This window comes from Galeopterus variegatus, unplaced genomic scaffold (genome assembly GCF_000696425.1).
Source record: "Galeopterus variegatus unplaced genomic scaffold, G_variegatus-3.0.2 Scaffold1135, whole genome shotgun sequence".
In the NCBI taxonomy this organism is placed as follows: domain Eukaryota; kingdom Metazoa; phylum Chordata; class Mammalia; order Dermoptera; family Cynocephalidae; genus Galeopterus; species Galeopterus variegatus.
In genome coordinates, this window is record NW_007727246.1 from 166,854 (window position 1) to 179,114 (window position 12,261).

General features: G+C 36.5%; 1 protein-coding gene across 1 annotated transcript in view; it reads left to right on the forward strand.

Moving 5' to 3' along the window:
- The window catches only part of CUL1 (cullin 1), a 62,412-nt gene that overhangs the window by 14,723 nt on the left and 35,428 nt on the right, over window positions 1-12,261 (forward strand). The window contains exons 2-3 of the mRNA XM_008575097.1: window positions 7,227-7,401; window positions 9,636-9,803. Of these exons, the coding sequence (XP_008573319.1) occupies window positions 7,227-7,401; window positions 9,636-9,803 (343 nt within the window). The remainder of the gene's footprint in view (window positions 1-7,226; window positions 7,402-9,635; window positions 9,804-12,261) is intronic.

Genomic DNA, 12,261 nt, shown 5'->3' on the forward strand with positions numbered 1-12,261 from the left:
GGATCGCAAGCCTCGGCATTGCTCACGCGCCTCGCTCAGCCAGTGAGCGGGAACCGGTCTGCACGTGGGATCCGAACCCTCGGACGGGAGCGCCACCGCGCTTCCCAAGCGGCGCACTATCCAGTGCGCCACTGGGCCGGCCCCAACCTTTTTATTTTAAAAATTAAGAAAAAATATTTTATATTTATCCAGACATTTATTATTTATAGTACTCTTTATTTTAATATTTTTTCTTAAAGACCCAAGATTCCCTTTAACCTGAATACAGGCCTGTACTATGTAAATTCCTTTAGTTTTATTTTTATCTAAAAATATCTTATTTTGCCTTCATTGTTGAGGGATATTTTCACTGGATATAGAATTTTGGATTGATAAGGTTTCTTTTCTTTTAGCACTTGAAGATGTTATTCCACTATCTTCCTCCCTTTGTAGTTTTTGATGAGAAGCTGGTAATAACTGAATTATTTTCCTGTATGTTACATGTAATTTTCCTGTGTGCTTTTAAGATTTTCCTCTCTCTGCATTTCAGGCAGTTTTTATCTTTTTTTCTCTCTCTCCAGAATCGATCATTTTTGTTGGTCTGTTTTCAAACCATGTCTCCATTTTGCTGTCAAGGCCTTCTAATAATTTGCTCTAGATATTGAGTATTGCAATTCTAGAATTTTTCATGCTTTCATTTTCACGGTTTTTATTTTTTTGCTGCCATTAATTTTCACTTATTATGAATATTTCTTTTATGTCCTTGAATATAATTATGTTTCATTAAAGTCCTTGTTTTCTTTTTTTTTTTCTTTTTTTTTTTCCTTTTTGTCTTTTTTACTGACCGGCAACGGGATCGCAACCCTCAGTGTTGCGCCCGCTCCGCGCTCAGCCAGTGAGTGGGAACCGGTCTCCACATGGGATCCGAACCCTCGGCAGGAGTGCCACCGCGCTCCCAAGCGGCGCACTCTCCAGTGCGCCACTGGGCCGGCCCAAAGTCCTTGTTTTCTAATTCCAACATTTGGGTCATCTCCAAATGGTCTCTGTTGGTTGTCTTTTCTGTCAAGAGTGGATTTCATTTTCCTGTTTTTTCTTATATTAGAGATGTTTGATCGTGCCGTTCCCTTATTGCAAGATTAGATTACCCTTTCAGATAAGTCTTCTTTTGGTTATTCTCTGGTGTCTTCACAGGGTCCTTTTTATGTTTTTTCCAGAGTTTATAGTTATTTGCCAGAAATGTGGTTAGGTACTTTGGTACTAGAATTAGTACCATGGTTTAAGTATAACTTAAACTTTCAAAGGTAACTAATAAAGGCTCCACATTGACTATTAGGATGAGGATAAACTGGAGGTAGGGAATGGAAATGAGATATATTTTCCATTAGCAGGAACTCAGTAACTTATGCAAAGGTTGATTAGTCAAAGAACAGTATAAGCATATGATTTAAAGATGTGCACATATAAAGAACTAAGTCTAGAAGCAGTTAAAAATGGTTGTCACTGTAGATGGTGAGGGGTAGATCGTAGCACTATGGCTTGTTAAAGTTCTTTTTTCATTATTTCCTCTCTAACTTAGATATAAGTTGATAGAAGAAAACCTAAATTTTAGTAAGCAAGAAATCTCCTAACCACTGCTACCTAATATTTTCTGTGCCTGGTTGGATAATGGGGAGGAGTAATTCCAATTTGGGGATGAATGTGGTTTTAAACTCTGGGTAGAAGCTTGAAACAGCTTTCAGGAGGTTTCCATTCCATTAAAATTGTGCCTTTCAGGCTGTTCTGTTGGACCCTTTATGTGTTTGACAGGGTTCTTTTTGAGGAGGTGGGGCTTGATGAGGAAGAAAGTGTCCAAGGGAGAAGTGTTCTGTGCACTAGACTTTCCTCTACAAAGAACACTTGGTGAGAAAGAAGGGATTCTTTGGCTGAAAACTTTCTAAAACCCCAGCCCTGCTCTCCAGAGAGAGGTATTAATTCCTGGACACATATATAACCTTTTATCTGCATGTCCAAAGAAACCATACTAAAATGCTGTTTTCTCAGTTGCTCTTTTCACTGATTGGTGTCTTTTTTAAACATCTTTCCACACTGCTCTGTGAGGGTACCTTAGTTCATTGATTCAGGTGCATCCTAAAGTCAGGAGCATGTGAAGTAGTTGGTCAGGTGTCAGTCACACCACAGTTGTCATCGTTTGTGACTGTGCACACTTGATTGCAGTTTGTTCTTTCAGCAAAGCATTTGAAGAACCTGCCCTGAAAGAAAAAACCTTTTGAGATCAAGAAACTCAGGATCAAGCTTATAAATGGATGAGAGCAGATTAAAAGAAAATACTGGAATCAGTTTTGGACTGCCATAAGAAGTACTAACACACTTAGTGGCTCAGAGGACAGTATTTTGTGGAAAAAGGATAGACATCCTTAACAAGAATCATGATTCTGAAGAGTTAGACTGTAAAAACATTTTAGCAATATCTTAGCCAATTTATTTAACTTCTATAAGTTTTTTTTGTCCTTTTTGAGACCGGCCGCACCGCAATCAGCCAGTGAGCGCTGTGAGCGCACTGGTCATCCCTATATAGGATCCGAACCCGCGGCGGGAGCGCTGCTGCGCTCCCAGCGCTGAACTCTCCCAAGTGCGCCGCACTCTCCCAAGTGCGCCGCACTCTCCCAAGTGCGCCACGGGCTTGGCCCTAAGTTTTTATTTTAACTACTTACAAGAGTGTTTTGATAAATGTTTGTCTGAAACAGGTAATCTTTTAGAGAGTAATAAAAGTAAAAATTTCATCTGATAAGAATGCATCGTCATTTTTATTGGCAACATTTTCTTTTCTTGGTGGTTCTTAAGTAACGATACATAATGTGATTGGTGTCTTAGCTGGGATTTAGTGAATATATTGCACTGTATATTCTGTGACAGTGTTAAAAGCTGCGTACTGTATCCTCAGATGGATCCAACAGTGTATTTCACTAAATTCCCTATGTTTAAAAAATAGATCGTTACAAGTTTTTGGCCATTATGAGCAATGCTGTAATAGTTTGCTAGCTAAATATTTGGGTACTTCAGTGATGATATCCTCATGATAAATGCTTACGAGTGTAGTTGCTGTATCAGAAGGAACGCACTGGAAGGCTTTTGAATATTTCCAGATTTTACTCCAGAAACGTTGTAATGATGTACACCCTGACCTCCAGTGTATAGAATCTCCCATCTCCCTGCACTTCAGTTATCACTGGATTTAATTGTTTTTTAAACAAACCTTTGTTAATTTAATAGCTGGAAAGTTAAATATTGCAAGACACAAAAAGTCAGGCTGAACTAGATAACCTAAAAAATTCTGGAACCACACACTAGTGGCTGCTGGGTAAAATATAGGAAAGTGTAAATGCATACTGGCTTCCAGCAAAAGTGAGGAAAATCCCCAGGTGTCTGAAAAAAGAGTTAAAAACTCTTTGGCTAACCATTATGAGCCCCTGTGTGGCAGCATGAGAATTTGGGCGAGAGGTAGGCTGGATGGAAGGTGGGGCCACACGGAAAAGGAGACAAAGTTTTAGTTCTGGTGAGTAGGGGGCTGGGAGCTGGCGTGTCATGGAAATCAAAAATCTAAATAAACTTTTTAGTGAAAAGGTGAACTGAAAAAAAAAAAATCAACTTGCCCTCTGAAGGAGGCAGCTAGGAAAGTTTTTAAGCAGAGCCCTGTATGTGGGGGAGGGTAGGGAGTCCATCTTGAGAATTTGTAATCTCAGGTTTATTTGGGGTTTGAGTTTCCCCAAGCTGGGAAGTTAATGGGAAAGCCCCACCGAGAATGAGTTAAAATAAAGCTATCAAGCACAGGAGAGAGCCCACTGTGAAAAAGTTAGCCCATACGACAAACAGCAGAATTGGACCCCTAAAAACTTCAAATAAAAGGATCCTTAGAGCCTATAAGTATGTTGAAAGTGATGAGTGATAGAAAAGAATTAAAAATATGAAGGAACAAAACACTAAGGAAAACGACAAATTTTACCGAGAAAATTCTATAAACAAAATGAAATCATTAAAATTAAACAAATTTGACACTGGTGAAAAAAATTTAGGAACTTTGAACAAAGATGAAGTGATGGAAAATAATTTGAAGACTTAATTGAGGCATTGAAGATAACATGAGAATATCCAACATACGTGTAACAGCTAGGAGAAAATAGGGGAACAGAAGTATTTGAAGAGATAATAGCTGAGAATTTTCAGAATCGGCAGACAGCAAAGTGTGCCTATCCCATTTTAAGGTAACCATTACATGAATACGGATAGAAAGTATAACTCCAGAACAGTACAAGAACTGTAATGGAAGAAGTAAACTACTGTCCTGATAGAAGGGGAAAAGGGAGAAAACAAGAAGCACAGAAAAAGAATTAGAAAATACACAAAATATGATGGTAGAAATCGATCCAAATAGCAGCATTAAACAGTTTAATGGTAAAACCGAACTTTCCCATCAGAGACTATCATTCACTTTTTTAAAAAGTAAATTATACTTTGGTGGTTTTCAGTAGACAGACCAAAACATAGAAACATAAAGGTGGAAAATAGAGATGGAGCAAACGCATTGGGGGAAAATTCTAACTGGAGGATAGGTGTAAACATGTTAATATCATATACGATAGGTTTCTAAGGCAATATTGTTAAGAATAAACAGTTACTTCGTAATGATAAAAGGAACAAGTCACCAGGATATAATTGCAAATTTACATACTTGACAGTGCCTCAAAATGACAAATATTTAAAAGAATTATAAGAGAAATTGACAATCTTTGGATTTGAAGAGTTCAATAAAAATTTCTCAGTAATAAACGGACAAATCAGTAACAATATAGAAGATTTGAAAAACAATCGACTAGCTCGCTCTAGTGGGTCCCTGTATCCAACAGTTAGAGAATGGACATTCTTTCAGGCACATGTAGAATCCTTGCCCACTCCTCTGCCTGCTCACGAAGAAATCACATATTCAGCTGTAAGTCTCATCACATTTTAAAGAAACTATGTCAAAAAGATAACGTTCTCTGATTTAATCATTAAATGAAATTGAGTTTTTTTAAAAGGTGAAAACATATACTTTGGAAATCTAAAAGTCCACCATCCAAAACAAGATTTACAAAAAAGAAAGCAAATGTAAAGAAGTAAATAAAAACACAGAAGGGGAATAAAGATACAATAATGAAAATTAATAAAGCCCAAACTGGTTGTATTAAAAGATTAGTAAAGAAGCTTCTGGCAAAATTAAAGTCATAAAACCCCACAATATTAGAAATAAGGGGACATTACAGAAAGAGTAGAAATTTTTTAAAAGAAGACTGAGCCACTAGGGCAATACATTGGAAAACAGTTGTGTCCTAGGAGAGGCAGTGACATCTAGTGAGGAATGTATTGACCATTTAATACGTGATTTGAGGCCACTGGTTATCCATGCAGAGAAAAAATGACGTTTTCTCCTCATATTACAGATGAATTAAGTCTTAGATTAGGAACCTCAGTGAGAAAACCAAATCTGAAAGAAAGTACAATAGAATTATTACCTCGGGAGAGGGGAGGATTTCCTAAAGATACAAAGCACAAGCCATAAATAGTAAATTTAGGTAAACTTGATAAGGGCAAATTAAGAACTTCTCTTCACCCAGTAATATCCATAAAGAAAAGTTATGCCACAAATAAGATAGTTGCAATGGATATAATTGATAGAGGACAAATTTTCTCAATAAAAACTGGACATTTAAAAGACAACTTAGTATTTTTCAACTTATAGCAGAAATACTTATATGCTAAAATGTGGGATTTTTTTTAAAGCGAAAGTTACATACTACAAAATATATGGATCTCAAGTATATGGTTTGAGTTTGATAGATATATACACTTGTGTAAACAATACCTGATAAAGACACATAAAGTTTCCTTGAGTTTTCTTTGGTCGGTCTTCACCCTTCAAAGAAACAGTAGAAGTCACTTCTGATTTCTATCACCAGAGGTTAGTTTTGCCTGTTCTAGAGCTTCATTTAAGTGTAATTATATGTGCCTGCCTTTTTTCATTCAGAATGTCTTTGAGATTCATGATGTGTGTATCAGTAGTTCACTCTTTAGACTGCTGAGTGGTATTCTACTCTATGAATGTACCACGATTTTCATAAAACTGCCAAACTGTTTTCCAGAGTGATTATACTGTTCTGTACTTCCATCGTTAATGTCCGAGCAAACTTTTTTTTTTAAGTTGTGAAGGATATAAACAGACAAAACACAGAAGGGAAAGTGAAAACGATAAGCTTCTAATATGTTTAGTCCCACAACAATCAGAGAAATGCATGTTAAAACCATGGTAAACCACTGTACACATGCACGGGTGAGGTTGTGAGCAATGAAAACTTATATCCTGCGGGGGGCTGTGCAACCCTTTGTGGAGCAAATCTGGCAGCTTGTAATAAAGTGAATTACCTGTCACTTGGCAATTCTGTACTGCAGGAAACTCAAACATGTCTGCAAGGGGACATACTAGTTATGTTCTCTGCAGCTTTGTAAGTACCAAAAATCGATCTATGCTAAAATCATTAGTAAGGTCCATCAACAAGAGAACGGATAAATGTAAATATGTACTGTATGGTGTGTTACATACAGCTGTAGCTATCTCAGGTTACCAAAAACAAATGGCAAAAAGCAAATGTCCATGTTACAATTTGTGTAATCTAAAAATGTAAAGCCTGCAAGATAATATATTTCATATATAGTCATCCAGTAAAATATGAAAACAGTCATAGGAATGATATACACCAAATTATGGGGTGGTTGCTCCCAGGGTAAGACGAAGAAGGAATGAGATTAGGGAGGAGAACATGTCTCAGTTATAATCTGTAGTATTTCACTTCCTCAAAAGTTGAGGGGGGTGTAGGTGGAATATGAGACAAGTGTGTGAATATTGAGATTTGTCAAAACTGGGTCATGAACATAAGGTAGTTTACTGTAAGCTGTGATTTTCTGTATGATTGAAACATTTTACAAAATGATTGTTTTAAGACATAGTTCTTTGATTACTACTGAGCTTGAGTATTTTATTAGTTTTTGTCCATTAATATGTATTTCTTTATTGATAGTATAAATGGGATCTTTTTTCTACTTTAATTTTTTAACAGGTTTTGATTGATATATTGGGAGTGTATTGATACTGAAAAGTGTTCACATTAATCACTGTTAACTTTGATGCTGCATGTTGATGTCCTTAACTTTTCTCCAAGTCACGTTTATAACTACTGTACTAGTGTACACCAGTCAAACCAAGCACGAGGAGCTGGAGTCCCTCCTTCTAAATCAAAAAAGGGGCAGACACCTGGAGGAGCTCAGTTTGTTGGCTTGGAGTTATACAAACGACTTAAGGAGTTTTTGAAGAATTACTTGACAAATCTTCTTAAGGTAAGATCTTTTACATATATTCTGAGAACTTAGAATGTTAAAAAAAGTGAAATAATGATTCTAACTAAATGCTAAATGTTTCATTGTCATTTCTTCATTGTTTTAGGCATTAACGTGTGCATAAAGATGTTTTGGTGTTGCTTAATTAGTCTTTTACCTATTATGAAGATGAAACCTTCATAAACCATGTTTTTTAATTAGTTAAAAGCTTCTTGTAACCTTATGCCACAATAATATTTTCCTTAAATTATTAATTGTTTTGAATTTAGTTGTTAGAAATCGATGAACCTTTTCATTTAAAGCAAGTAATTGTGTTTTCAAGTTACCTATATGTATTTTATTTCGAATCCAATGTGATGGTTTCTATCAAAATCTGGTTGTAAGGTTATTTAGCATTTGGTAATCACATTTTCTAAATGTGATCTTGCTTTTTACCCATGATCATGAAGTGTATTTCAAAAGTGCTGTGAAATTGTGCCCCAGAATAAGAGGGTTTCACTTGGAAGATACACTTCCTTTGAGTGAGGGTTCTTCCTGAGCTAGGCCTTGGCTTGGGCAGCGATGGAGTCTTTTCTCCTTCATCTTCTGCCTTTTTCTTCCTCAGTCTTCATCCTCTGTAGCAAAGGCAGTGTGATGCCTTACATCCAGCCACAGGATGGGCAAGTGGCTCCTTCGTCTGGTGCTACACATGTTGTATAGAGCAAGTGAAGACATCTGTACTCTCTACCCTGGGAATTTTGCAGGGACTCTTCTGTGTATATATTGTAAAGATTTTTGATTTACACAGATAATCAAAAATATCAGCATGCTGCAGAATTGTTTTTCTTTGTTTTACAAGCTAAGTGGAAACTTAAACATCACTTTTAACAGGCTCTAGTTGATTGACCACCAGTTGTGACTAACTTAGTGTCATTTTTATTCACAACACTTTGTAATGTGAACACTGTAATTAATTATTCTTTAGTACTAAAGTGAGGAACAGTATGTTGTTTTGTGTAAAAGTATTGATTGCCATGTCATCAGTGATATTTTTGCATTTTAAAAAAGGTCATATACCATAATCCAGAATATTTTAGCTTTACATTTTAAAGTTTATTTCACACTTACATTTAAATGAACAAAAATATGGTTGTGTCAAGATATGATCAGGTTTCTACATGGATGGTTGGATCACTTGTGTACCCTTGAAGATACTGAGATTTAGAGAAGTTAGTGGGCTGCCCCAGCCCCTTCCTGTGTGGAGCCCCTCACCCACCCTCCCCCTCAGTTCTTTTCTGCTACAGCACCTATAAATGGTAGTGCAGTAGAATGCTCAGTTTTTTTTTTGTTTTTTTGTTTTTTTGTCTTTTTCCGTGTCCGGCAACGGATCGCAACCCTCAGTGTTGCCCCCGTACCAGACCAGGACCGGCAACGGGATCGCAACCCTTGGCGTTGCTCCCGCGCCTCGCTCAGCCAGTGAGCGGGAACCGGTCTGTATGTGGGATCCGAACCCTTGGGCGGGAGCGCCGCCGCGCTTCCCAAGCGGCGCACTATCCAGTGCGCCACCGGGCCGGCCCAGAATGCTCAGTTTTTAAAGAGTGAGACTAATGCTAATAATGGCTAAGAAAAAATATCAAGTTAATTTAAATAAAAATTTGTGGTATAAGTTGTGTCAATCTCAGTAAAGATAATTTTGTTAAATGCAGAATTTCCTCCTGAGGTCCTGCTAAAGAAGAAATATTGTACCATTGACCTTATTTTTATTTTTGCAAAAATGCAACAGATTGTCGCGGAAAGCTATACATTTTTATAATTTGTAAGTAAATTTAAAGAAGGAAGAAGTTGCTTTTTAAAAATTAATATTGGCCCCATGTTCTAAATTGTGAATAGGATATATTAATTTCTTTAATAGGGAAAATATCAAAAATTGAGATGACTTTGAGGTGAATTCCATAATAAAAAGGAATTACTATCGTATTGTAAAAGTTCAGGGTTTTTTTTTTTTTTAGTGTATATGCATATTTAATACCATGAAAAAAGTTCTAGTTTAATTTAGAGGAAAGACTTTTTTTACTATGTTCTTGTGAGAATTTATATTAATTAGCATGTTTTTGCATACAGAATAATTTCAAGAACCCATCTAAAGTTATATGCATCAATGTATTTTAAAGCAATGGATTTGTTTTTATTGTTTTATCTTTAATTTCTTATGTGACAAATTAGTCATCTTAAAGCTTCAGTTAACTTGTTTTTAGGATGGAGAAGATTTGATGGATGAGAGTGTACTGAAATTCTATACTCAACAATGGGAAGATTATCGATTTTCAAGCAAAGTGCTGAATGGAATTTGTGCCTACCTCAATAGACATTGGGTTCGCCGTGAATGTGACGAAGGACGGAAAGGAATATATGAAATCTATTCAGTAAGATTTAAAAAAAATAAATTTAAATGTGTGTTTCGTAGTGATATATCATCTTTCAGTAAAGGGATCTAGCCAAATATTAAGCTGTTTTTAGAATAGTAGGCTAATTTTCTTTGTTTTACCAGTGAATGACTCTTAAATATTTTGTGGCAAGAAAGTAGAAGGATGGGGAAATTGGAGTTCCCAAATACAACTTTCACACTTCTGCATTTACTGTTTAAAGGTTTCTTCTTTAATTATTTGACCAGTCATCATGTTTCACCTTGAACCGCTCCAATTATAGCACTAATGGTCCTGAGTCTGGCAGTCCCAGGCAAGTGAGACGCCTTCCCTGAGGCTTAAACCCAAAGGATTGGCCCTCATGCACTGTCATGGTCTGTGAAACCCTGCTTCAGGGAGAGGACCCCGAATTAATGATGAAATCACCCACATTAATGTGTTTCCTCAGCCAACGAAGGGTTTTTTTTTTTAGACCAATTGGTTTTCAGAGTATGGTCCCCAGTCCTGCAGCATCGGCATCACCTAGCAACTTATTAGAAATGCAAATTCTCAGGCCTCATCCTAGACTTACTTAATTAGAAACCCTGGAAATGGGGCCTAGCAATCTGTGTTTTAACAGGCTCTCCAGGTGATTCTGATGTATTCTCAAGTTTGAAAACCGCTGTTCTAGAGCAATTGAGGGGGTACTCACTGAGAACAATAGAACAGTCTGTTCGTAGGCTGTCAGGCAAAACAGAGACAATAGCCTTTTTGAAGCAGTGTTTTTTTTTTTTTTTAAAAAAGATGACCGGTAAGGGGATCTTAACCCTTGACTTGGTGTTGTCAGCACCACGCTCACCCAGTGAGCCAACCAGCCATCCCTACATGGGATCCGAACCCGTGGCCTTGGTGTTATAAGCACCACACTCTCCCAAGTGAGCCACGGGCCGGCCCCCTGAAGCAGTGTTGTTAAACATCAAATTCTATGTAATGATATTATCTCCATATCCAAGAATGTTGTCAATACTGTTGCTTTACTTTTGACAGCTTCAATTAAAAGAAAAGTATAATGTATCCCAGGTGCATGACTAATTTTTATCATTTATATAGTTTAATTTCTATACCAAAACTGTTATTTTTGCTTCATAATGATACTTTGTTAGATAGTTGTATAGTTTTAGAAAAACTTCCTAGGTTTAATTTTTTGATGTGAGGATTTTAAACAATTTTTTTAATTGGCAAAAGTTGGATATACTTCTGTACAACATGTTTTGAAATATGGTACATTATGAAATGGCTAATGTACTTCCCCTTTTCTTTTCCACCTACAAATGCTTTCTTGAAACTCAAAGTTGTCAGTGTAGCAATCAGCATGATTTTGGTTGATTTCCTCTTGGAAATTCACTTGACCTGACGTACAGTGTGTATACTATAACATCACAGCCTCCTAAAAATTATTACAGCTTTTTAACTTTTTCTGTGCTGCGTTCAGCAACAGTTAAAGAAAATATAAAGTACAAGGATACTTTATAATGTGTTCGTCAAGATTCAACTGCTTTTATTTTGTATTAATCTACTTTCAACATCCATACTTTCTACTTCCTTAAATGCTGTAATTACTGTTTGGAATTATAATATGCAGCCATAAATTTTAGCAAAGCCCAATCAATACCCCTATCTAGAAACAATATTCCCTCTATGTGCTGTTCCAGTGAGCCTGTCGAATTCATTTAGAAGTTTGGCCATCGGTTGACACAGTAGAACAGTTCTCACAGATGATCTCTCATTCTCTTTTCCAGAATCTCCAGAAAATGGGGATGCTTTGTCATGAAATGAAATCATTACCCGACAAATTATGAAGTTTTACTTTTTTCCAAGTGATTTGCTCTTCCTTTTTAATTATAGAAAGTTGTTGGTCTTCTTTTAAGTCAACCAGAGGACATAAATTAATATTTTTACTAATATATTAAAATAATTTGGCTTTTTTTTTTTTCCCCCTGACTCTGTGCTGAAATTTCTTTGGTTTACCTTTGAGCCTATCTCATCATGCCTGGCTCTTCTTTTATTCTTTTGAAGTGCCGGGTCATCTGGTGTCAAATTAGGTCGTCTTAATTTAAACAAATGTTTGGAACAGAGTATTTTTTAAAGTGTGGTGTACGTTTGTTAAGAGTTCATAGCCACAGCGTTACATCATCACTGTTCCCTGGCTGTTGCACTAGAGAGGGCTGTACAGTCGGAAACAGTAACAGCAGAGAATCCCTGCAGGGAAAAGTTATTTTCAAAACTTCTCCCCTAGAGTTGCATTTCTCCTGGAAAATGAGGCTCGTCTCTTCCAGCATCTTTTGGACGTCGCATCTCCTAATAACAAGATTGTATTTTTGTTTTAATATTAAACTTGAATATATAGTTTCATGTTTTATTAAAAATATTTTTCTTTTAAATATTGCTTTTATGGGCCGAACCCGTGGCTCACTCAGGA